General features: G+C 43.9%; 1 protein-coding gene and 1 pseudogene across 2 annotated transcripts in view; one reads left to right on the top strand and one right to left on the bottom strand.

Annotated features, from left to right (window-relative positions):
• The window catches only part of CFAP52 (cilia and flagella associated protein 52), a 65197-nt gene that overhangs the window by 29295 nt on the left and 8872 nt on the right, over window positions 1-27030 (bottom strand). For both annotated transcript variants that reach the window (XM_008010332.3, XM_037987318.2), the window contains exons 3-7: window positions 23434-23633; window positions 22577-22713; window positions 15690-15818; window positions 11289-11388; window positions 8661-8777 (exon numbers count right to left, since the gene is read on the bottom strand). In XM_008010332.3, the coding sequence (XP_008008523.3) occupies window positions 8661-8777; window positions 11289-11388; window positions 15690-15818; window positions 22577-22713; window positions 23434-23633 (683 nt within the window). The remainder of the gene's footprint in view (window positions 1-8660; window positions 8778-11288; window positions 11389-15689; window positions 15819-22576; window positions 22714-23433; window positions 23634-27030) is intronic.
• LOC103242372 (large ribosomal subunit protein eL19-like) lies at window positions 17589-18341 on the top strand (annotated as a pseudogene).

Genomic DNA, 27030 nt, shown 5'->3' with positions numbered 1-27030 from the left:
CTCAGCAATGCTAGTCTCTCAGCTGCCACTGTTTTCACCAGAACTTAATTCTTACAAATGCAGAGAGACCATATTTAACATCCCAAGAAAGCACAAAAGACTCCTTATTATTTGGTGACTGTATTATCTGAACTACAACATGTACTACGTAAGAGGGGGAAACATATTTAAAATTTAAAGTGCTTTTCAAAGGTTGGGGTGCCCCCCACTACTCACTCCAAAGAAAAAGTTTGATGATGTATGCTGGTTGTTTTGTAGCATTCACTGTGAAGTTCTAATTTTAAAATGTGCATGAGCAACATTTTATTTATTTGTTATCATTATTGTTTTCTTGAGACAGAGTCTCTCTCTGTCACTCAGACTGGAGTGCAGTGGTATGATCTTAACTCACTGCAATCTCCACCTCCCGGGTTCAAGTGATTCTCGTGACTCAGCCACCAGAGTAGCTGGGATTACAGGCAGGCGCCAGCATGCCTGGTTAATTTTTGAATTTTCTTTTTTCTTTCTTATTTTTTGAATCGGAGTCTCGCTCTGTCACCCAGGCCTGTCTCGGCTCACTGCAAGCTCTGCCTCCCGGGTTAACGCCATTCTCCTGCCTCAGCCTCCCGAGTAGCTAGGACTACAGGCGCCCACCACCATGCCCAGCTAATTTTTTGTATCTTTTTGGTAGAGATGGGGTTTCACCGTGTTAGCCAGGATGGTCTCGATCTCCTGACCTCGTGATCCACCTGCCTTGGACTCCCAAAGTGCTGGGATTACAGGTGTGAGCCATTGTGCCCAGCCAATTTTTGTATTTTCAGTAGAGATGGGGTTTTGCCATGTTGACCAGGCTGGTCTCAAACTCCTCACCTAAAGGGATCCTCCTGCCTCAGCCTCCCAAAGTGATGGGATTACAGGTGTGAGCCACCGCACTTGGCCACAACATTTAATTTTAAAACATTCAGTATAGCTAGTGACTGTATAGGTTTGTGTCTTAATGAATTTTGAATATTATAAAACAAATATGCCATTTCAAGTTACTTTAAACTGAATTTAGCCTGTTGTGGCTCAAAAGATATTTTGTGACTGAGAAGAGAAACCAAGGCTTGAGAATGTGAAGGTGAGGACCAGAATTATATGCTCCCCGCTTTCCACTCCTCACCCCTAACTTCCAAAGTGCCTCAGCAGGACAACAAGGATGAAGGCTCGGCCTGTGAGGGGACAACCTGGAGTGAATCTTTGTAGCATTTGTTTGGGGACTTGGGGATGCGAGCGGTAAAGAGTTCAACAGAGCCTCGAAGCTACATATGTGTGATTTCTAAATAAACTTTTTAAAACTACAACTGACATCATTCAAGTGACGTCATTCAAGTGCACGGGTTCTGGAGCCAGTCGGCCTGGGTTGAAATCTCAGCTTTACTACTTGCAAGCCAGGAGATCTCCAATGGTATGAGCCTCAGTCTTCTCATCTGCAAAGCAGGGATGAAAATGGTACCTATCTCATTAGGCGTTTATGAGGATCAAATGAGATCATGTAAGGAAGGGGTTTTGCACCATGTCTGACACATCAGCATTTATTGACACACACCATATTTTGTTTGCACGTTCGTGTGTGTGTGTGTGTGTGTGTACTTTGGAGACAGGGTCTCTACCACCCAGGCTGGAGTGTAGTCACACAACCACAGCTCACTGTAACCACGAACTCCTGGGATGAAGCAATTCTCTGCCTCAGCCTCCCCAGTACCCAGGACTATAGATGTATGCTACCATGACGGCTAATTTTTAAAAACTTTTTGTAGAGATAGGGTCTTTCTATGCTGCCCAGGCTGGCCTCAAATTCCAGCCTCAAGTGATCTTCCTGCCTTGGCCTCCCAAAGCACTAAGATTACAGGCATGAGCCACCTTGCCTGGCCTATTTTTGTTTTTACTAGGCTATTTTTTTTTAGAGCAGTTTTAGGTTCACAGCAAAATTAAACAGAAGATACGAGTATTTGAGGTTTCCCCAATACTTCTTTACCCCACAGTTAAAGAGTCTCTCCCATTATCAATATCTTCCAGCACAGTAGATATATGACAGTTAATAAACCTACGTGGACACATCATTATTACCCAAAACCCATTGTGTACATTAGGGTTTCCTCTTCGCGTTGTATACTCTCTGGGTTTGGACAAATTAATAGCCACATATATTTACCATGATAGTGTCATACAGAATAGTTTCACCATCCAAAACATCCTCTGTGTTTTACCTATTCACCCTCCCTCCCCACTAACCCATGGCAAGCACTTATCTTTTTTTTTTTTTTAAGATGGAGTCTCACTCTGTGGCCAGGCTGAAGTACAGTGGCGTGATCTCGGCTCACTGCACCTCCACCTCCCGAGGTCAAGCAATTCTCCTGCCTCAGCCTCCTGAGTAGCTGGGATCCTAGGCACACACCACCACGCCTGGCTAATTTTTGTATTTTTAGTAGACACGGAGTTTTACCATGTTGGCCAGGATGGTCTCGATCTCCTGACCTCGTGATCCGCCCACCTCGGCCTCCCAAAGTGTTGGGATTACAGGCGTCAGCCACCGTGCCTATCCTGAGCTTTTCATTGTCTCCTTCATTTTGCCTTTTCCAGAATGTCATATAGTTAGAATCAAATGGTGTGTAGTCTTTTCAGATCGGCATCTTTCACTCAGTAATGCGCATCTCAGTTTCCTTCTTTTCCTATAAAGTCTTTTCCTGACTTTATAGCTCATTTCTTTTTAGTACTGATTAATATTCCATTGTTTGGATGTATCCCTTTACTTAGTGAAGGACATCTTGGTTGCTTCCAAGTTTTGGCAACTATGGATAAAGCTTCTATAAACGTCTGTGTGCAGGTTCTTGTGTGAACGTAAGTTTCTAGCTCCTTTGGGTAAATAGCAAGGAGTGCAATTGCTGGATTACACGGTAAGAGTATGTTTAATTTTGCAAGAAACCACTGAACTATCTTCCACAGTGGCCATACTATTTTGCATTCCCATCAGCAATGAACAATGGTACTTACTGCTCTCCATCTCTGTCAATAGTAGGTGTTGTGAGTGTTCTGGATTTTGGCCATTTGAAAAGGTATGTAGTGGTGTCTCATTGCTGTTTTAATTACATTTCCCGGCTGATATAAGATGTAGAGTATCTTTCCATATGCTTACTTGCCATCTGTATATCTTCTTTTTTTTTTTTTTTTTTTTTTTTTTGAGACAGAGTCTTGCTCTGTCCCACAGGCTGGAGTGCAGTGGCGCAATCTCGGCTTACTGCAACCTCCACCTCCTGGGTTCAAGTGATTCTCCTGCCTCAGCCTCCCTAGTAGCTGTGATTACAGACTCGCACCACCACACTTGGCTAATTTTTGTGTTTTTAGTAGAGACCGGCTTCACCACGTTGACCCCACTGGTCTTATACTCCTGACCTCAAGTGATCCACCCACCTCTGCCTCCCAAAGTGCTGAGATTACAGGAGTGAGCCAACATGCCCAGCCACCATCTGTATATCTTTTTTTTTTTTGAGATGGAGTCTCGCTCTGTCCCCTGGGCTGGAGTGCAGTGGCCGGATCTCAGCTCACTGCAAGCTCCACCTCCCGGGTTCACGCCATTCTCCTGCCTCAGCCTCCCGAGTAGCTGGGATTACAGGCGCCCGCCACCTTGCCCGGCTAGTTTTTTGTATTTTTTAGTAGAGACGGGGTTTCACCGTGTTAGCCAGGATGGTCTCAATCTCCTGACCTTGTGATCCACCCGTCTCGGCCTCCCAAAGTGCTGGGATCACAGGCTTGAGCCACCGCGCCCAGCCTCTATATCTTCTTTAGGTGAGGTGGCAGTTAAGGTCTTTGACCCATTTCTTATTGTCAAGTTTTAAAAGTTCTCTGTATAGGCCGGGCACAGTGGCTCACACCTGTAATCTCAGCACTTTGGGAGGCCGAGGCGGGTGGATCACGAGGTCTGGAGATCCAGACCATCCTGGCTAACACGGTGAAACCGTGTCTCTGCTTAAAAAATAAATAAAACATACAAAATATTAGCCAGTTGTGGTGGCGGGCACCTGTAGTCCCAGCTACTTGGGAGGCTGAGGAAAGAGAATGGCATGAACCCAGGAGGTGGAGCTTGCAGTGAGCCGAGATCGCCCCACTGCACTTCAGCCTGGGCAACAGAGCAAGACTGCATCTCAAAAAAAAAAAAAAAAAAAAAAATGGTTATCTGTGTATTTTGGGTAACAGTCCTTATTCAGGTATGTCTTTTGCCAATATTTTCTCTCACTCCGTATCTTTACTTTTCATTCTCTTGACGGTGTCTTTCATCCAGCAGAATTTTTGATTTTAAGAAAGTCCAGCTTTTCAATTCTTTCTTTCATGGGCCATGTCTTTGGTATTAGAGCTAAAAGTTATCATCAAACCTTAGGTATTCTGGATTTTATCTTTCAGGAGTTTTAGTGTTTTGCGTTTTAGGTCTGTAATCCATTTTGAGTTAATATTTGTGAAAGGTATAAGGTCTGTATCTAGGCTTTTTTTTTTTTTTGGTTTTCCAGTTGTTGAGCATTATTTATTAAAAAGACTATCTTTTTTTTCCATTGTATTTGCTTTGCTCCTTCACCAAAGATCAGTTGACTATATTTATGTGAATTCCTTTTTGGGCTCTCTATTCTGTCCCATTGATTTATTTATTTATTCTTTCACCAACACTACACTGTCTTAATTACTGTAGTTTTCTGGCAAGCCTTGAAATCTGGTAGTGTCACTCCTCCAACTGTGTTCTTCAATACTGTGCTTTCTTTTTTAAAAAATTATACTTTAAGTTCTGGGATACATGTGCAGAACATGCAGGTTTGTTACATAGTTATACATGTGCCATGGTGGTTTGCTGCACCCATCAACCTGTCATCTACATTAGGTATCAATATTGTGCTTTCTGCTCTGAGGCTTTTGCCCCTCTGTGTAAACTGTAGAATCAGTTTGTCTATAGCCACAAAATAACTTGCTGGGATGTTTATTGGGATTGCATTAAATCTATAGTTCAAATTAAGAAGAACTCATATCTCGACAATATTGAGTCTTCCTATCCATGAACATGAAATAGCTACTTAGGGCCAGGTGCAGTGGCTCACGCCTGTAATCCCAGCATTTTGAGAGGCCGAGGCAGGCGGATCACAAGCTCAGGAGATCGAGACCATCCTGGCTAACACGGTGAAACTCCATCTCTACTAAAAATACAAAACATTAGCCGGGCATGGTGGCGGGCGCCTATAGTCCCAACTACTCGGGAGGCTGAGGCAGGAGAATGGCGTGAACCCGGGAGGCAGAGCTTGCAGTGAGCCGAGATCGTGCCACTGCACTCCAGCCCGGGCGACAGAGCGAGACTCTGTTCCAAAAAAAAAAAAAAAGAAAGAAAGAAAGAAAAAGGAAAGGAGAAATATATATTTAGTTCTTACTTGATTTATTTTGTCACGGTTTTATAGTTTTCCTCACACAGATCTTATACAGCATGTACTTTTATTATCATTGTCATCATCATCATCTTCGTTTTAGTACTGTATGCCTAATAGGTCAATTTTAGTTTAAGGTTTTATTTGTTTTTGTTTTCTTTTTTTTTGTTTGAGATAGGGTCTCACTCTGTTGCCCAGGCTGGAGTGCAGTGACGTGATCTTGGTTACTGCAGCCTTCACCTCCCAGACTCAAGTGATTCGCCTGCCTCAGCCTTCTGAGTAGCTGGGATTACAGGCACACGCCACCATACCTGGCTAATTTTTGTATTTTTAGTAGAGACGGCGTTTCACCGTGTTGGCAAGGCTGGTCTTGAACTCCTGACCTCAAGTTTTCTGCCCATCTCGGCCTCCCAAAATGCTGGGATTACAGACATGAGCCACCACACCTAGCCAACAGGTCAGTTTTAAACCTTTCCAATTATTTGCCTTTCTAACCATAAAGCAATTTTTATTTATTTAGTTTTTTGAGACAGGGTCTCACTCTGTCACACAGGCTAGAGGGCAGTGGTTTAATCTCAGCTCACCGCCTCCTCTGCCCCGGCCTCCTGAGTAGCTGAGACTACAGGCATGCTCCATCATGCCCAGCTAATTTTCATATTTTTTGTAGAGAGGGGCTTTCACCATGTCACCCAGGCTGGACTTGAACTCCTGGACTCAAGCAGTCTGCCCACCTCGACCTCCCGGAGTGCTGGGATTACAGGTGTGAGCCGCCAGCCTGGCCTGAACAAATATTTAAGTAGAGTTTCAAAGTGGGTAAGATCACTTGATATTGAAACCAAACATCTTCAGTGACACCTCCTATCCCTTCATCCTGCAGGAATTATTTTCTTTTCACCCATGGAAAAGGTGTCTTGGAACCATTGCCTTGTGGAGTTGACCATCCGACCTGCATGGTTAAGAATTTCAGCATCCACAGGTGACTTAAGTGCCAAAGGTTTGAGAAACCCTAAGACAGCCAGCATCTTTGCTAGAGAGATATTTAGTTCCCAAGTTCTAGGAAAAACAAAACAAAACAAAAAATCCAGTAGTTTTCAGGTAGTGTTATATGGAGCCCTTTGGTGGCCTCTCAGGAGTTGGCACTGGCAGGCCTCTAAGACTCGCTCTGCTTAACCTGATGTGCTTTGCTTTTATTTGTTTAATATATTAGAATTCCTATCCTATATGAACAGACAATTCGCAAAAGAAGACATTTATGTGGCCAACAAACATATGAAAAAAAGCTCACCATCACTGGTCATTAGAGAAATGCAAATCAAAACCACAGTAAGATACTATCTCACACCAGTTAGAATGGCGATCACTAAAAAGTCAGGAAATAACAGATGCTGGAGAGGATGTGGAGAAATGGGAACACTTTTCCACTGTTGGTGGGAGTGTAAATTAGTTCAACCATTGTGGAAGATGGTGTGGTGATTCTTCAAGGATCTAGAACCAGAAATACCATTTGACCCAGGAATCCTATTACTAGGTATGTACCCAAAGGATTACAAATCATTCTACATGCACATGTATGTTTATTGTGGCACTACTCACAATAGCAAAGACTTGGAACCAACCCAAATGCCCATCAATGGTAGACTGGATAGAAAGAAAATATGGCACATATACACCATGGACTACTATGCAGCCATAAAAAAGGATGAGTTCATGTCCTTTGCAAGGACATGGATGAAGCTGGAAACCATCATTCTCAGCAAACTAACACAGGAACAGAAAACCAAAAACCACATGTTCTCACTCATAAGTGGGAGTTGAACAACGAGAACACATGGACACAGGGAGGGGAACATCACACACTGGGGCCTGTCGGGGGTTGGGGGCTAGAAGAGGGATAGCATTAGGAGAAATACCTAATGTAGACGACGGGTTGATGGGTGCAGCAAACCACCATGGCACATGTATACCTACGTAACAAACCTGCACGTTCTGCACATGTATCCCAGAACTTAAAGTCTAATAATAAAAAAAGAATTCCTATCCTAAAAAGAATTAGAAAAAACACACTTGAAAAGCTACACTTCAATCTCTTGTAGAAATATTTCTTAACTCTTCCCTACTTACACTATAGTTTTCCCCTCTTGTTATGCATCTCCTTGAACGCTTGAATATTAAATGATTATGTGACTAAGAAAACTCTGACATTTTCCCAGGAACACAGTGCAGTATTTCAAAGTTTCTTGAGAATATCTGCTACGTGGAAAAGTATCTAAGCTTAGTTAGAACCATCTGTTCTGTTATCAGAAATGAGATAGGCAGGTGCAGAACCTAGTACAAGCTTTCAAATTCAAAGTTTAGTAGAAACAGCCCTAGTAAGTTTCTGGGCTGCTGGAAATAGCAGCACTTATTATATAAAATGATCCTTTGATGGTAGCTTTTTATTTCGGTGTAAATATCAAAGTCTCTAACTGTCCTTTTAACTAGAATTGCGAGGAATTCTGTAAATATAAACAGTTGACTATTTATAGGTCTTTTTCGCGACTTATAATGTCAGCTGAGGCTAAAATCTAAGCTCTAGTTAGTAGACAAAAATTTTTATATAGTTTTATAAATCAAAGAGCACACTTATGTATGGCAACGGGGCTGGAACCAATGCGGTTTAAAATCACAAAGCAACGGGCCCTATGCTTTGAAGAGGTGAACATAAATGTGGTTCTGATTCCCTAATTCAGGACACCTAGAAATGTCTTTACCCTGAATAAAAACCAGGGATGAGGGCATAGAGAACTGGCCAATGTACCTTGCAAATTGAGATGTGGCTTTGGGTCCATCACTGACTTTTTATATTTTCCCACAAACTCTTTCTTCATTAAGAAAGTATGCTTTGGCCAGGTGCGGTGACTCACACCTGTAATCCCAGCACTTTGAGAGACCAAGGTGGGCGGATCACCTGAGGTCAGGAGTTCAAGACCAGCCTGGCCAACATGATGAAACCCTGTCTCTACCGAAAAATACAAAAATTAGTCGGGCGTGGTGGTGCACGCCTGTAGTCCCAGCTACTTGAGAGGCTGAGGTGGGCCAATTGCTTGAACCAGGGAAGCGGAAGTTGCAGTGAGCCAAGATCATGCCACTGCACTCCAGCCTGGGTCACAGAACAAGACTCTGTCTCAAAAAGAAAAGAAAAAAAAAAGTACATACTGCTAGTGAAGGGAGAAAAAGGGCAGGGCAGTGGTGATGGTCTCTACTCACCAAACTGAATTTGTCCTTCGCAGGCCCTGCATCTGTCAGCAGTTTAGTCCTGGGGTTCATTTTTAGAATATCTCCAGTCGTGGTGCCAAGGTAGAAAAAGCTATCATCGTCGGCCATCTGAAGAAGCAAGAAAAAGAAATCTTGGCCAGGCGCAGTGGCTCACACCTGTAATCCCAGCACTTTGGGAGGCCGAGGCGGGCGGATCACCTGAGCTCAGGAGTTCAAGACCATCCTGACCAACATGGAGAAACCCCGTCTCTACTAAAAATACAAAATTAGGCCGGGCGCGGTGGCTCACGCCTGTAATCCCAGCACTTTGGGAGGCCAAGGCGGGAGGATCACGAGGTCAGGAGATCAAGACCATCCTGGTCAACACGGTGAAACCCCGTCTCTACTAAAACTACAAAAAATTAGCCGGGCGTGGTGGCGGGCGCCTGCAGTCCCAGCTACTCGGGAGGCTGAGGCAGGAGAATGGCGTGTACCTGGGAGGCGGAGCTTGCAGTGAGCCGACATTGCGCCACTGCACTCCAGCCTCAGTGACAGAGTGAGACTCCATCTCAGAAAAAAAAAAAAAAAAAAAAAATTAGCTGGGCGTCGTGGCGCGTTCCTGTAATCCCAGCTACTCGGGAGGCTGAGGCGGGAGAATCGCTTGAACCCGGGAGGCGGAGGTTGCAGTGAACTGAGACTGCGCCATTGCACTCCAGCCTGGACAACAAGAGCAAAACTCTGTCTCAGGAAAAATAAATAAATAAATAAATCTTGAAGACCTGGATGTCCTCAGTGTTGTCCATGAACCCCTGCTCAGGAATGGGATGAGGTTCCTCTGGCACCCCAGGAAGACTTGCAAAGGTGCTCAGAGCTGCTTCTATTTCCCCAGGCTCAAAGATGGGTCAGAACAGCTGAGGGGAGCAGGGTTAGGGCTACACATAGGATGGGAGGAAATATCCAACTCCAATTAGCCTGTGCGTTTCACTTGATGTCTGTCTGGGTCTGATGTTAACAGGCATCCTCTGTCAGTTCAGACTTTTGAGACATCTCTTAAGCGCTCCTAGGATAAAGGTGTGCTCCTCCAAAATTTTGCTTTATCTCATATTTTCCAAAGTCTAGATTCATAAAATGACTATGCATTAAACAAGAGGAATCAGTCCCTGGAGAATGAAGTTATACAGGCTGAGTATCCTTAATCCAAAAATCTAAAATCTGAAATGCTCCCAAATCAGAAATGTTTGAGTGCTGATGTGACACTCCAAGGAAATGCTCACTGGCACATCTCAGATTTTGAATTTTCAGATTAGAGATGCTGAACTGGTAAGTGTAATGCAAATACTCCAAAATCTGAAACACATCCAAAATTCAAAACACTTCTGGCTATAAGCATATCAGATAAGGAATACACAACCTGAATATATAAACCCACATTTCAAATATATTAATAATTTCTCTGTATGGAAGAGATTGCATTTCAACAATGGATTTTTTGGTCAAAAACTTTATTTTCAGTAGCAGAAGTAGCATCAGTGACATAGGAATGTGCTGTGGGCCCTGAGTGCCGCGGGCTACAGTGCTTTCGTCCAGGTGAGGTAGGCTTTGGGTGTTTACTAACAGCCTAGATTCCAGTAAAACAAGGTTTACCTGTGCTGTGTCTAGGTGACTCTTCCCTGACTCCTAAAGGGTGTGGCAGAGGTGAACTTTTTTTTTTTTTTTTTTTAGACGGAGTCTCGCTCTGTCGCCCAGGCTGGAGTGCAGTGGCTGGATCTCAGCTCACTGAAAGTTCCGCCTCCCAGGTTCACGCCATTCTCCTGCCTCAGCCTCCCAAGTATCTGGGACTACAGGCGCCCGCCACCTCGCCTGGCTAGTTTTTTTGTCTTTTTTTAGTAGAGACGGGGTTTCACCATGTTGGCCAGGATGGTCTCGATCTCCTGACCTCGTGATCCTCCCGTCTCGGCCTCCCAAAGTGCTGGGATTACAGGCTTGAGCCACCACGCCCGGCCAACTTTTTCTTCTTTTTGAAACAGAGTGTCACTCTGTTGCCCAGGCTGGAGCGCAGTGGCGTGATCCCAGCTCACCTCAACTTCTGCCTCCCGGGTTCAAGCAATTCTCCTGCCTCAACCTCCTGAGTAGCTGGGATTAGAGGCACCCACCACCACACCTGGCTAATTTTTGTATTTTTGGAAGAGACAAGGTTTCACCATGTTGGCCAGGAGACAGAGTCTTGCTCTTGTTGCCCAGGCTGGAGTGTAGTGGCGCAATCTCGGCTCACCGTAACCTCCGCCTCTCAGGTTCAAGCGATTCTCCCCCCTCAGCCTCCCGAGTAGCTGGGATTACAGGAATACGCCACGACACCCAGCTAATTTTGTGTTTTTAGTACAGATAAGGTTTCTCCATGTTGGTCAGGCTGGTCTTGAACTCCTGAGCTCAGGTGATCCACCCACCTCAGCCTCCCAAAGTGATGGGATTATAGGTGTGAGCCACCGCACCCAGCCAAGGTGAGTTTCTTCAATCAACACCCCCTATGTCTATTCCCCACCTTCCTATCCCCAGCCCCATGTACACACATACAAACACCTTGGTCAGTACTGCTAACAGGAATGTGTGCTAATTGTTACTTAATGCTTGATTAATACTTACTCCAATACTCATGACTATTCTCTTCATCTGTCCTGTTTGGCACTCAGTTGGCCAGATTTTTCTGTTTGGAAGATCCAGTTCCCATACTCGAATTGTCCCACTATTTAAAAAAAAAAAAAAAAAAAAAAAAAAAGAAGTCACAATCAAATGGACACCCATTGAATAATCACTTCATCCCTGAAACTGAAGGGAAGAGATCTAAACATTTTCGAGGCTTCCTTATGGCCTAGTGCACTATGAAAGATCTTTTATTCGATCCTCATAACAACACCGTGAGGCAGGTTTTATGATCCCCCCTCCCAAATGAGAAAGTGCGGAGCTCAAACACAGCAGAGCAGGGACTGACACCCATCTCCCTCTCACTCTGAAGTGCACACTCCCCGCTCTATGGAAAACAAACACACACGTAAGCATGAGAACAAGGGCAGAGCAAATCAGAGCTTCTTAAATTTCTTCCTCTTTGTTCCTTTCCCTCTCTTCCCTCCCTCCCTTCCTCCCTCCCTCCCTCCCTTCCTCCCTCCCTCCCTCCCTCCCTCCCTCCCTCTCTCTCCCTCCCTCCCTCCCTCTCTCTCTCTCTCTCTCTCTCTCTCTCTCTTTCTTTCTTTCGCTTTAGACAGAGCCTCGCTGTATCGCCAGGCTGGAGTGCAATGGTGCTATCTCAGCTCACTGCAACCTCCACCTCCCAGGTTCAAGCCATTCTCCTGCCTCAGCCTCCCGAGTAGCTGGAACTACAGGTGCCCGCCACCATGGCCGGCTAATTTTTGTATTTTTAGTAGAGACAGGGTTTCACCATGTTGGCCAGAATGGTTTCATGTTGATCTGCCCGCTTTAGCCTCCCAAAGTGCTGGGATTACAGGCGTAAGCTACCACGCCTGGCCTTCTTTTCTTTCTTTCTAATTGACAAGTAAAAATAATATCTATTTATGGTATACATCATGAGGTTTATATACATATACACATTGCAGAATAGCAAAATCAAGCTATTGAACATAAGCCTTACCTTGTATAATTACCATTTTTTTTTTTTTTTTAGTGGTGAGAGTACTTAAAATTAATTCTGTTAGGAATTTTCAAGTACACAATATATTATGAACTATACTCACCATGATGTACACAACCTGTGTCCATCAAAAGATGAATGGACTTTAAAAATGTGGTATATGTACACGATGAAAAGAAATTCTGTCATTTGTGACAACATGGACAAACCTGATGGACATTATTTTAAGTGAAATAAGCCAAGCACAGAAAAACAAACACTGTGTGACTTTATTCAGCTATGGAGTATAAAAACGCCTAACTCATGAGACAGTAGAATGGTGGTTATCAGAGACTGGGGGTGGGAGAGTAGGGAGATGTTGGTCAAAGGACACCAAATTTCAGTTCAACAGGAGGAGGAGGGCCGGGCACAGTGGCTCACTCCTGTAATCCCAGCACTTTGAGAGGCAAAGGTGGGTGGATCACCTGAGGTCGGAAGTTCGAGACCAGCCTGGCCAACATGGTGAAACTGTGTCTCTACTAAAAATATAAAAAAATTAGCCAGGTGTGGTGGTGGGTGCCTGTAATCCCAGCTACTCGGGAGGCTGCAGCAGGAGAATCGCTTGAACCTGGGAGGTGGAGGTTGCAGTGAGCCGAGATCGTGTCATTGCACTCCAGCCTGGGTGACAAGAGCAAAACTCCGTCTCAAAAAACAAAACAAAACAAAACAAAACAAAACAGGAGGAGGAGTAAGTTTAAATGTGTTTTTTTTTTCAAGATATTGAGTTGCAAGGAAAATTTTAAAGGGAAGACCTGTAGTGTGGAGTCTTGTCTTTAAAGAAAGAGAAAGGAGACCAAACGACTAAAAGCTAAACCAAATAAGCATTTAACACAGGACTTGATCCATGGTCGGTATTGACTCATTATATGTTGGATTAATCTGAATTAATAATTGTATAAAAACTTCAAGGCCAACATCACAGTCAAAGACTTCAGCTAATATTTTAAGGCAGAAAAGATTAATAATCTAAAAATATATCAAGTTTTGGGCTGGGGGCAGTGGCTGACACCTATAATCCTAGCCCTTTGGAAGGCTGAGGCCGGTGGATTGCCTGAGCTCAGGAGTTCAAGACCAGCCTGGACAACATGGTGAAACCCCATCTCTACTAAAATACAAAAAAATTAGCCAGCTGTGGCAGCATGTACCTGTAATCCCAGTTACTTGGGAGGCTGAGGCAAGAGAATTATTTGAACCCAGGAGGCAGAGGTTGCAGTGAGCTGAGATTGCGCCATTGCACTTCAGCCTGGGTGACAGCGTGAGACTCCATTTCTCTCTATATGTGTGTGTGTATATATATGTGTATATATGTGTATATATATGTGTATATATATACACATACGTATCTATATACACACACATATACATATATAACTGTATGTGTGTGTGTGTATATATTTTCTTTTTGTTTTTTAGTTCCCAGAATTATATATATATATACACACAGTAAGTACTCAGACATATTTTAAACATACTGAATTTTTTTTCTTTTAAACAAAGAGTTTTTTTCACGGTCTTCCTGGTAGATGTTCTTTGGATTCTGAAATACTGAAACTTGCAGGCTATCTCATGGGGACAATATGGTGGAACACATGGCATTGGGACCAAGTTAGAGAGCCCGGCATACGTAGATGCCCTGTCAAACATTTTACTTAAGAACGCTCACTTTCTCAGTTCTCAGTGTCACATGAAATCAAGCCAGACACAGAATGCAGATTGCCCTAAAATACTTCTTTTATATAAAATTCAAGCTTTGAGTCCTGAAGAAACGTTGCTCATGGACATCAGAATGGACCCAGGCCTGCTGCTGAAGGGGTTGCTAAGGAGCGGAAAGAGCCTCATGAAACCCTGGCTGAGTCAAATCGCTCTGCAAACCTGAACAAAGTTGAAGAGCGCCGCCACAGCCCCTGGTCAGTTGCTTTAGATTGCTTGGTCAATTAGCTTCATTAGCTTCATGGCCTCTCCTCTGGATGAATCATTCCTCAGGATTAGCCATGGAGTAAGTTGCATATCATAAAGCGGGGACAGGAAACAATACAGATGGGGAGCTGCACAAATTCTCTTCTCTGGCTGGAAAGGTAACCAACCACATGTACCTTTCCCAGATGGGAGGTCACACATGGGTTGAAAAAAATAGTTCTACCGAACACATCCTTCAACTCTGTATTTTCTGATTTCTTTCCCTTTGGACTGGTATATAAACATTTAAAAAGGATTTCTTTTTTTTTTTTTAGACTGATTCTTGCTCTGTTGCCAGGCTGCAGTGCAGTGGTGCGATCTCGGCTCACTGCAAGCTCCGCCTCCTGGGTTCAGGCCATTCTCCTGCCTCAGCCTCCTGAGCAGCTGGGATTACAGGTGCCTGCCACCACACCTGGCTAATTTTTGTATTTTTAGTAGAGACGGGGTTTCACCCTGTTAGCCAGGATGGTCTCGATCTCCTGACCTCGTGATCCGCCCACCTTGGCCTCTCAAAGTGCTGGGATTATAAGCAGGAGCCACCGTGCCCGGCCCCCAAAAAGAGGATTTTTAAAATTCTTGTTTAACCTTCCCTTCAAACTCCAAACAGGCATCTGTGGTCAGGAGTTGGAGACCAATCTGGCCAACATGGTGAAACCCTGTCTCTACTAAAAATACAAAAATCAGCCAGGTGTGGGATGCCTGTTATCCCAGATACTTGGGAAGCTGAGGCAGGAGAATTGCTTGAATCTGGTAGGTGGAGGCTGCGGTGAGCCAAGACCACGGCATTGCACTCCAACCTGGGTGACACAGCAAAACACTGTCAAAAACAAACAAACAAACAAACAAAAAACCTCCACACAGGGTTCTAATTAGTGAATCTGTAAATTAATTTATTCCCTCCCTTAGGCAGATACTAGCCTCTGTTCAAACTTTGAGCTAGGTCACCATTAGCTGGTTAAAGCTGATCCTGCCTGTAATTATCTTATATGGCTAACAGTCTAACCATCTGAAACTTCCTGGCAGAATTCATTTGCAAACTATCAGATTATGAGACCCCAGTCAAGAGCAGGTGGAAAGAAACATCCATCAGTGGGTGAATCTGTGCAATTGTGCAAATTATTTCTGTGAGCATGGATTGGAGATAATCCCGCCACAAACAAGCACCTGAGAACAGTTAAGCAGGTAAGCAAAATCTTTTCATCAGTAATCACAGAATTTTAAAATAACTGTAGTTAAAAGACTTCCAGCAAAGAGAACTTTTAATGAGTACAAAATCACAAAAACTATGATGTAAGGTATTTATCCAGGACTAAAGACACGTTCCCCCAGATCAAAATGACCACGTTTTCTGTGCAAGAAAATAAAGCAATGTATGACTTCTGAAAACTCCGAAGGCAGACACGTACTTTCCAGCTGTCACAAACATCTCATCGCGGCACCTGGAGAAGATTACATTGGTGGCATTCCCAACATTGAGGCCGGCTGCAGGGCTGCCGCAGATGGCATCTCTCTTGGCTATGCTCCACACCACCACACTGCCGAAATAAGAAGGACCAAAAAAAAAGTCAAAGGGAAAACAGGCTTTCAAAATAAGAAACGACGATCTTAGTGGTTCTAGAAAGAAAAAAACACAATAGGTTACTTAAAAACGAACAACGAAATTACCCCACCCCAACATCTCCTCAACTACACCTCCCAAGTAGCTGGGACTACAGGCACATACGACCACACCTGGCTAAAATTCAGTTTTTGTAGAGACGGGGGTCTCCCCATTAGAAGACACAACAGTGACACATTAGAAGTTTTTGTTGTTGTTGTTGTTGTTGTTGTTTGTTTTTGAGATGGAGTTTCGCTCTTGTTGCCCAGGCTGGAGTGCAATGGCGTGATCTTGGCTCACTGCAACCTCCGCCTCCTGGATTCAAGCGATTCTCCTGCCTCAGCCTCCCGAGTAGCTGGGACTGCAGGCATGCACCACCACATCCGGGTAATTTTTGTATTTTTAGTAGAGACGGGGTTTCACCATGTTGGCCAGGATGGTTTTGAATGTTGGCCGGGTGCGATGGCTCACACCTGTAATCCCAGCACTTTGGGAGGCCGAGGCGGGTGGATCACCTGAGGTCAGGAGTTTGAGACCAACCTGGCCAACATGGTGAAAGCCCATCTTTACTGAAAATTAAAAAAATTAGCCAGAAGTGGTGGAGTGCACCTGTAGTTCCCAGCTACTCAGGAGGCTGAGGCAGGAGAATCAGGCTAGTCTTGAACTGCTAGGTTCAAGTGATCCTTTCCGCCTTGGCCTCCCGAAGTGCTTGGATTACAGGTGTGAGCCATTGCTCTTGTTGCCTAGGCTGTGTGGCAACAAGCACAAAACAAATTTGTTTTAAAAATAGATAAAACAAAGGGCACCAACATAGAGAGCTGGCCAAATAGATTCCAGCATATCTGTACAATGGAATACTATGCTATTATGGCAAAGAATGAGATCTATATCTACATGTACGTACATAGATGTCCTTGGTATAAAGTTAGTCAAAAAGCAGGTTGCATTACAACATGAATACCATGATGACATCAATGCCAAAAGTTTCATAAATAGGTTACAAAATTTAAAAGATACATGCAGGCCGGGAGCAGTGGCTCACGCCTATAATCCCAGCACTTTAGGAAGTCGAGGACGGTGAATCACCTGAGGTCGGGAGTTCGAGACCAGCCTGACCAATATGAAGAAACTCCGTCTCTACTAAAAATACAAAATTAGCCAGGCGTGGTGGTGCATGCCTGTAATCCCAGTTATTTGGGAGGCTGAGACAGGAGAATCGCTTGAACCCGGGAGGCAGAGGTTGCAGTGAGCCGAGATCGTGCCGTTGCACTCCAGCCTGGGCAACAAGAGTGAAACTCCATCTCAAAAAAAAAAAAAAAAAAAGCATGAAAACTATAGGATGTCCACTATAATTGGTAGCTTCCCTTTTGTTTCTTTTCCTCTGTGTAGAAGCTAGATGGGTTGGGTAGAATAAACCCCTGCCACCCATTCAGGGTTGATCCCCTGACTATGCAAACCGGTCAGCACAACTCCACCCTTCTCACCACAGAGACTCTCCAGGGATGGGCATATCGCATTTTTTAGTACAGCAAGGTTTGTTTTCCTTTCTTTCTTTTGGCTTTTCAATATTCTCAAATGTTCTGCAAGCAAATTTTAGGCAGCTTAAAATTACAGAGGAGATGAACAGTTTTGCCAGATTAACCTTGGTTAAGGGGCCATTTTCCCCCCCAAGACCTAGTCTCTTTGACAGGGGGTGGGATGGGGGTGGCCTAATGACCTAGCTCCAAGAATCTCTGGGGGTGGGACCCCAGGCATCAGTGTTTTTTAAATCTTTCTAGGTGATTTCAGTGTGCACCAAAGGTTGAGAATAACTGCTTGAAGTTGAGCGAAGGATGTTGGAACTCTTTCCTTTTGCTACAGTGGCCAAAGCCATGAGGATGCTCAGGCTTCAGACGGGGCTTTCCTCTAGTGCCAAGACGGTCTAGTTGGATCCCAATGAGACCAGTGAAATTGCCAAGGCCAACTCCCACCAGCAGATCTGGAAGCTGATCAAAGATGGGCTAATTATCTGTAAGCCTGTGACTGTCCATTCCCTGGCTGGATGCTGGGAAAGCATCTTGGCCCGCCAGAAGGGCAGGCACATGAGCCTAGGTAAGCCAAAGGGTGCAGCCCTTTGCCAGAGAAAGTAACCTGGATGAGGAGAATGAGGATTCTGCGCCACCTGCTCTGAAGATACCGTGGATCCAAGAAGATTGATCACCACACGTATCATAGCCTCTACCTGAAGGTGGAGGGGAATGTGTTCAAAAAACAATTGGATTCTCTTGGAACACATCCATGAGCTGATGGCAGACAAAGCCTGCGAGAAGCTCCCTGTTGACCAGGCTAAGGCCCACAGATCTAAGACCAAGGAAGTACACAAGTGCTGTGAAGAGCATCTCTGGGCCAAGAAGGAGAAGATCAAGACTTGTCCAAGGGGGAAGAGGCTAAGAAATACAAGCTCCCCATTTCTTGTCTGTAGATAGCAGTCTTGATGATTACATAGATCGGTCATTAAAATAAAAGAAGCCTTTTTCTGCTTGCAAAAAAAAAGTTGAGCTAAGAACATTAATAGGGGATTTCTGGATACATTTCTTTTACTGTTTTTTTTTTCTTTTTTTTCTCTTTTTTTTTTTTTTTTTTTGAGATGGAGTCTCACTCTTGTCCCCAGGCTGGAGTGTAATGGCACGACCCTGGCTCACTGCAACCTCCGCCTCCTGGGTTCAAGCAATTCTCCTGCCTCAGCCTCCTGAGTAGCTGGGATTACAGGTGCCTGTCAACATGTCTGGCTAATTTTTGTATTTTTAGCAGAGATGGGGTCTCGCCATGTTGGCCAGGCTGGTCTCAAACCCCTGACCTTAGTTGATCCACCTGCCTTGGCTTCTCAAAGTGTTGGGATTATAGGTGCAAGCCGCTGCACCTGGCCAATACATTTCTTATCAGAAACAGTCAAGTGGTAATGGGCCAGGGAAGGGGTGACCACTGATGAATGACAAGAAAAGGAGAAAATCTCATGAAAATTTCATTGACTTGCTACATAGTAAGAGAAAGATTATCGTTATATAACTATACACAAATATAAATTTCCTTTGTAATAAACCTATGAAGCTCAAATAAGAAAATATACATAGAAGTGTACTGAAGTATCAAGTCCCATACAAACCTCAGGTGTTATTATTTTTCTTCTACAGATTGTGTTCCTTTGACATTTACATCGGAATATGTACTGCATTGATTGTTCTTCCTAATATATTTTGTTTGTTTGTTTATTTATTTATTTTTAGCTGGAGTCTCGCTCTGTCACCCAGGCTGGAGTGCAGTGGTGTGATCTTCGCTCACTGTAACCTCTGCCTCCCAGGTTCAAGCGACTCTCCTGCCTCAGCCTCCCAAGTAGCTGGGATTACAGGTCCCGGCACTACGCCCAGCTAATTTTTGTGTTTTAAGCAGAGACAACGTTTCACCAGGTTGACCAGGTTGGTCTCAAACTCCTTACCTCAGGTGATCTGCCTGCTTTGGCCTCCCAAAGTGCTGGGATTACAGGTGTGAGCCACCACACTTGGCCGGTTCTTCCTAATATACTTTAAATATACTTCTTTTTTTTTTCAATTTCCTTTCTGTTCTCTGCCTACCAACTCGATTGTGAGTTAACTCAAGGGCAAAGATCATGTCTTAGCAATGCAAGCTCAAGGCGCAGCCTCTGGAGTCATGCTGCTAGGGTTTGTCTTCCAGGTCTATCACTCAGCAGCTGGCTCCTTACTTGTCACCTGGCACCGATAGCTTCCACCTCTTGAAACTGATGTGGGACTTAATTTAGATGATGCAATAAAAACCTTCAGGTCATGCCTGCCACGTGGTAAGTGCTTTAAAAATGTAGCTGTTGTCTTTCATGACAATGATGATGGGGATGGTGTCCTTCTTTTCAGCAATGGATCTCATATCTAACGCACATTAGAATCATCTGGGACACTTTTTTACAGCTACACCAGAGCGGTACGTATTTGTGGGATATAGTGATATTTTGATACTTGTTTACAATGTGTAATGATCAAATCAGAGTGGTTGGGATATCCATCACCTCAAACGTTTATCTTTGTGTTGAGAATATTACAATTCTTCTAGCTATTTTGAAATATTCACCGAATTATTAACTATCATTTTCCTGCCGTATGATTGGATACTAGCATGTATTCTTTCTATGTAAGCATATTTTTGTACCCATTAACCAACTTCTCTTATCCCCCCACCTCCTTCCCTTCCCAGGCTCTGCTAACCACCCTCTCCCTCTGTGAGAACTACTGTTTTTAGTTCCCAGATATGAGTGAGAACATGAGATATTTGTTTCTGTGCCTGGCTTATTCCATTGAATATAATCACCTCCAGTTACATTCATGTTGCTATAATGACAAGAGCTCATTCTTAAAAAAAAAAAAAAAAAGAAAAAGAAAAAAAAGTCTTGGCCAGGAACAGCGACTCACACCTGTAATCCCTGCACTTTGGGAGGCTGAGGCAGGTGGATCACCCGAGGTCAGGAGCTTGAGACCAGCCTGGACAGCATGGAGAAACACTGTCTCTACTGAAAAAAAAAAAAAAAAAAATTTACAAAATTAGCCAGGCATGGTGATGCATGCCTGTAATCCCAGCTCCCAGCTACTCGGGAGGCTGAGGCAGGAGGATTGCTTGAACCTGGGAGGCAGAGATTGCGGTGAGCCGAGATTGCGCCATAGAACTCCAGCCTGGGCAACAGGAGTAAAACTCCATCTCAAAAAAAAAATTCTTTTCTGTGGCTAGAAAAATATTCTGTTGGGTATGGAATATGGAAGGAGCATACCTCAACATGATAAAGACCTTATATGACAAACCCACAGCGAATATCACACTGAATGGGGTGAAATTGAAAGCCTTTCCACTAAGAACTGAAACAAGATATGGATGCTGTCAGATCCCGGGTCCGGGTCCAGCCCATGCTGAAGTCCGAGGGGAGTGGGTGGATGAGCAGGAAGAACACTTGGGGACTGTAGGCAGGTGGAAGATGATTTTATTCAGCAGCAGCTCTCATCAACAGCTTTCTCACACTGTCCGCCCTGCCTGTGCTTCTTGAGCTGGCAGCTCCCACATACAGCTGCGCAGCCAGTTCTACCCTGGCTTCAGGGTCAGCAGCTTAACTCTTTGTCTCTCTGGGCACCAGTGAGCTGAGCTGTGTCCTGGCTCCCCTTTGTCCATCTGCAAAGATGGACAGCTCTGGCTCTCTCTCTCTTTCTCTGGGCACCACGGCACCTGCACAGTGTCCACAGGGCAATTATACCTTTAACAGACAATAGTGGTGTAGAGCCAAGTGATGGCCTTTCCCATGTTATGGCTACAAGGCTGTGTTAGTAGTGGAATTATACGCCTGCGCTCTAAACTTGCTGAGTCACGCGGGATGTAAACATCCTTCCTTGGCCTCTCCTTGACCAAAGCACAGCCATGTTCCTTACAGATGCTCACTCTGGCCACTTTTGTTCAACACAGTACAGGGAAGCTTGTACAACTCTTAGAGCTCAGGCCAATCAAATTGGACTCTCTGAAGGCACACCCAGGCACCAGTGATTCCCTAAAGCTGCCTGGGTGATTTCAACAAGCAGCCAAGTTCAAAAACCACTCTTTTAGGGTATTTTTCTTAGAGGCTTTTCAGACAATGCACACTGAAATATAGACAGGCCAAGAGAGAACATTAGAGGGGACAGGACCCTTGTCACTTCTGGAAATACACCTGGCAGAAAATACGCAAATATTGCACACTTGGCATCTGAGAAAGTATCTTGTATCTGTACAGAACTTAAATAAATTTATAAGAAAAAACAAAAACCCCATTAAAAAGCAGGCAAAGGACGTGAACACTTTGCAAAAGAAGACATACATGCAGCCAACAGGCATAGGAAAAAAGGCTGAATATCACTGGTCATTAGAGAAATGCAAATCAAAACCACAGTGAGATAACCATCTCACATCAGTCAGAACAACTATTATTAAAAAGTCAAAAAATGACAGATGCTGGTGAGGTTGCAAAGAAAAGGGAATGCTTATACACTGTTGGTGGGAGTGTAGATTAGTTGAACCATCGTGGAAAGCAGGGTGGTGATTGCTCAGAGAGCTGCAAACAGAACTATCATTAAATCCAGCAATCCCATTACTGGCTACATACTCAAAGGAATATACATAGTTCTACCACAGAGACATATCTGATTGTACGTGCATCACAGCACTATTCACAATAGCAAAGACATGGAATCAACCTAAATGCTCATCAACGGTAGACTGGATAAAGAAAATGTGGTACATATACATCATGGAATACTATGCAGCCATAAAAAAGAATGAGAGCATGTCTGTTACAGGAACGTAGATGGAGCTGGAGGCCATTATCCTTAGCAACCTAATGTAGAAATAGGAAACCAAATACCACATGCTCTTACTTATAAGTGGGAGCTAAATGATGAGAACACATGAACGCATAGAAGGGAACACAGACACTGGGGCCTGCTTGAGGGTAGAGGGTGGGAGGAGGGAGAGGATCACAAAAAATAACTACTGGGTACTAGGCTGAGCACCTGGTTGATGAAATAATCTGTATAACTGTGACTTAAGTTTACCTATACAAAAAACCTGCACATGTACCTCTGAACCTAAAATAAAAGTTAAAAAAATAAAGAAAATAAGTAAATATGTTTAGTTCATTACCTTCCGTCATCTGGGCCTCCTAGTGATACCAAGTACAAATCATTTGGAGAAAAGGCCAGAGCTTCAATTTTGCCCTTGTGAAGGGACAGCCGAGCAAGCAGCTCTCTTTTCTTATAATCCCACAAAATGATATCTGCCTGGGGGCAAGAACACACCGTCAGATCATAGGGAGGCATTAAAACCATCTGAGGAGATGACTACCCTTCTTGGTGAAAAACAACTAATACTGTCACTTTTCTTTTTTTCTTTTTCTTTTTTTTTTTTGAGACAGAGTCACGCTCTTTTTTGCCCACGCTGGAGTGCAGTGGCGTGATCTCTGCTCACTGCAACCTCCACCTCCTGGGTTCAAGCAATTCTCCCTATCTCAGCCTCCTGAGTAGCTGGGATTACAGGCACATGCCACCACGCCCGGCAAATTTTGTATTTGTAGTAGAGACGGGGTTTCACCATGTTGGCTAGGCTGGTCTCGAACTCCTGACCTCAGGTGGTCTGCCCGTCTCGGCCTCCCAAAGTGCTGGGATTACAGGCGTGAGCTGCTGCGCCCGGCCTGTTCTATCATTTTTCTAGAAATCAGATCAGGTTCTACAAACGTGACAGCAACACAGTGGAAACAGCTTTAAGCGGAAACTTTTGTTTGGGAGCATTATCGGTCACAACCTGCAACCTCGGGTGTAAAATCATCAGAGCCCTTCACTCGCGGTCTGACGGAATGAAGATGAGTTAAAAGAGAAGTCGAAAGGAAGAAGAAGGAAGAATAAAGCACCCTGCCACACAGAACTAACAACTTGTGGCGGGGTAGTTCTTCTAGGGAAGCACCTCTAGATAAATTGACAATGAGTCATTTTCACTGTATTCACCTTGAACCCCATGAATGTGACTTGTCCAGAGGCGATGTACCGTCCGGACCTGGAGATGGCCAAGCAGGAGACGTTGTTGCCGTGACCCTGTAGGAAGTTCTGCTCTTGAGTATTTATAGCCTGAATGAGGATTGTGCAACCAAGAGGAAAAATCAGATGCTCCTGGTCAGGATGGCATTTGAGACCAGTGGGCACATGTCCTGAAAGAGAGAGATGCACAGTAATAATAATCAGCTGCAGAAGTGGCTGGGAATTTTCTACTTGAGTACAAAAGACAACACTTTTTTTTTTTTGAGACAGAGTCTTGCTCTTGTCGCCCAGCCTGGAGTGCAATGGTGCAGACTTGGCTCACTGCAACCTCCACTTCCTGGGTTCAAGTGATTCTCCTGCTTCAGCCTCCTGAGTAGCTGGGATTACAGGCACCTGCCATCACATCCAGCTGGTTTTTTTTTTTTTTTTTTTTTGTATTTTTAGTAGAGACAGGATTTCACCATGTTGGTCAGGCTGGTCCTGAACTCCTGACCTCGGGATCCACCCACTTCAGCCTCCCAAAGTGCTGGGATTACAGGCGTGAGCCACCACGCCCAGCCAACACTTTAAAAATAAGCCTTAGTTCAGCTAAAATAAGTTGGGGAAATAGGTAATTTTATTTCACTGATGAAAAGGTTCATCTAGTAATCACTTCTTAAACTTTGATGTTTATAAAAATCCCTGAGGGATCCTGTTAAAATGCAGATTCCTATTTCAGGTCTGAGAAGGGGTTGAGATTCTGTATTTCTCATAAGCTCCTAAGTGATGCTGATGCTGCTCCAGCAAGGCCTACGGCCAATTCTTGTAATCCTAAAAAGCGTGAGTGCATGGAGCGTGAGCAGCCTGCTTGGGTGAACACACAGGCATAGGGAGAACGGGAGTCAGCTACCTCAGGCAAAGGTTGGGTAAAGATAAAAATTTGGCCTATTTTACTTCACAGAGCATAATATTCTCCAGGTTCATCCATGTCTTTACAAATGGCATGATTTCCTTCTTTTTAAAGGTTAAGTAATATTACATTGCGTGGCCAGGCGTGGTGGCTCACACCTGTAATCCCAGCACTTTGGGAGGCCGAGGTGGACAGATCACGAGGTCAGGAGATCGAGACTGTCCTGGCCAACATGGTGAAACCCCGTCTCTATTAAAAATATGAAAAAATTAGCCGGGCGAGGTGGCGGGCACCTGTAGTCCTAGCTACCCGGGAGGCTGAGGCAGGAGAGTGGCGTGAACCCGGGAGGTGGAGCTTGCAGTGAGCCGAGGTTGCACCACTGCACTCCAGCCTGGGCGAGAGAGAGACTCTGTCTCAAAATAAAATAAATAAACAAACAAATAAATAAAAAACCAGAGTAAGTCTCTCTCTCTGTCTCTCTCTCTCTCTCTCTGTGTGTGTGTGTGTGTGTATATATATAAAACATTGTGTGTGCCTGTGTATGTGTGACATTTTCTTTATTCATTCATCTGTTGATGGGCATTTAGATTGTTTCCACATCTTGACTATTGCAAATAGTGCTGATCATAGCGCTGAACAGAACATAGAGGTGCAAATATTTCTTCCATATACTGATTTCATTTCCTTGTACCCATAAGTGGGATTGCTAGATCATCTTGTAGTTTTCTTTTTAATTTTTTGAGGAAACTCTATACTGTTTTCCATAATGGCTGCACCAATTTACATTCCCACCAACAGTGGACAGGGGATCCCTGTCTCCACATTCTCTCCAGCTTGTTATCTTTTGTCTGTGTAATAATAGCCACTCGAACGGGTGTGAGGTGATATCTCATTTGGGCTTTGATTTGCATTTCCCCGATGACTAGTGATGTCGAGTACCTTTTCATATACCCATTGCCCATTTGTATGTCTTCTTTTGAGGATTATCTATTCAGGTCCTTAATTCTTTTTTTTTTTTTTTTTTTTTTTTTTTAAATGAACCTGGAGGACATTATGCTAAGTGAAGCCAGAGACAGAAAGGCATATACTGCATGGTGATCTCACTTAGATGTGGAATCTGAAAAAGCCAAATGTGTAAAAGCAGAGAGCAGAATGGTGTTTGCTACGGGTGGGGGAATGAAGAGATGTTGGTCAAAGGGTGCAAAGGTCCGCTACGCAGGATAAAGAAGTTCTAGAGACCTAATATACAGCATGGTCACAGTTAATAATACTGCATTGTGGCTAGGCGCAGTGGCTCACTCCTGGAATCTCAGCACTTTGGGAGGCCAAGGCGGGCGGATCACCTGAGGTCAGGAGGTCAAGACCAGCCTGGCCAACATGGTGAAACCCCGTCTCTACTAAAAATACAAAAAAGTAGCTGGGCGTGGTGGTGGGCGCCTGTAATCCCAGCTACTCGGGAGGCTGAGGCAGGAGAATCACTGGAACCTGTGAGGCGGAGGTTCAGTGAGCTGAGATTGCACTATTGCACTCCAGCCTGGGTGACAAGAGCAAAACTTCATCTCAGAAAATAAATAAAATAATAATAATAATAATGCTGCATTGTATATTTGAAATTTGCTAAAAGAGTTGATCTTAATTGTTTTCATCACACAAAAAAGTAACTATGTGAGGTGAATATGTGAATTAGTTTGATTGTAGACATCATTTCACCATGTGTATGTATATCAACACATTATGTTATACACTCTGAATGGAGACAACTTTAATATGTCAAGTATGCCTCGATATAACCAGGAAAGGAATTTTTTTTAAATTTCGGTTTCAGTTCTGTGTGCCCAGCAGGTGCTCTGGAGAGCCTGGGACCTTTCACGGTGACACCTCTTTCCACAGGCAGCTCCCGTACTCCGAATATCTGCCAAGGTAACACTACTGCTTCTATGTTAGAGAAAAGTTTGTTTGCTTGAATGCAATTATTGTTTTGCTTGAGTTGGTAGATTATTCACTAAAATCAGTTTCAGGAGAACAGGACCTTCGGCAAAAATAAAAGACAATACACTGACCAACAACTCTGGGAACGGGCTGACCAGCCTGGTAAGAACAGGGCAGATGACGTCTGCAGAAGGCCCCAGAATATTGACTAACTGCCTACCTGAGACTGTGTGAGTTTCATAAAAATGCTTTGATCATTATTTCCTCTAATTTCCCTGATCCAGAGACTCAACTCGGTGAGGTGGTCTTTGAACGCTAGTTTATTGCCTCCCCTGTGTTGCTGGCTTCTCCAATAAAGCTAACCTTCCTTTCACCAAAGCTCATCTCTTGAGTTTTTAGCTTTCAAGTGACAAGTGGCCCAAACCTGATTTTGGTTACACCAAGAACCATCTCAACAATTATAAACCCTCGTAATATGTTTTAATATGAAACAGACCAAGGTCCTCCATTATTACTCACCTATGGTTAGAATTTTTTTGATTGCTCTTTGTGTTTATTTTACAGTATAAACTTTCATGTCACCTTGGCTATTTAAAATTTATGACTGTGTTTTTAGTGAGATAGTATTAAATGTACAGATAAACTTAAGGAAAAGTGATTTTTATAATAATATAAAATACCTCTATTTTAAAAACAGGGTATGTTTCTTCATAAGTCCCCTTTTATGTCTTCTAGTAGCATTTTCCATT

Source organism: Chlorocebus sabaeus, chromosome 16 (genome assembly GCF_047675955.1).
Source record: "Chlorocebus sabaeus isolate Y175 chromosome 16, mChlSab1.0.hap1, whole genome shotgun sequence".
NCBI classification, from domain to species: Eukaryota; Metazoa; Chordata; class Mammalia; order Primates; family Cercopithecidae; genus Chlorocebus; species Chlorocebus sabaeus.
The sequence above is the reverse complement of the archived record's forward strand: the minus strand, read 5'-3'. Positions and strand labels throughout refer to the sequence as shown.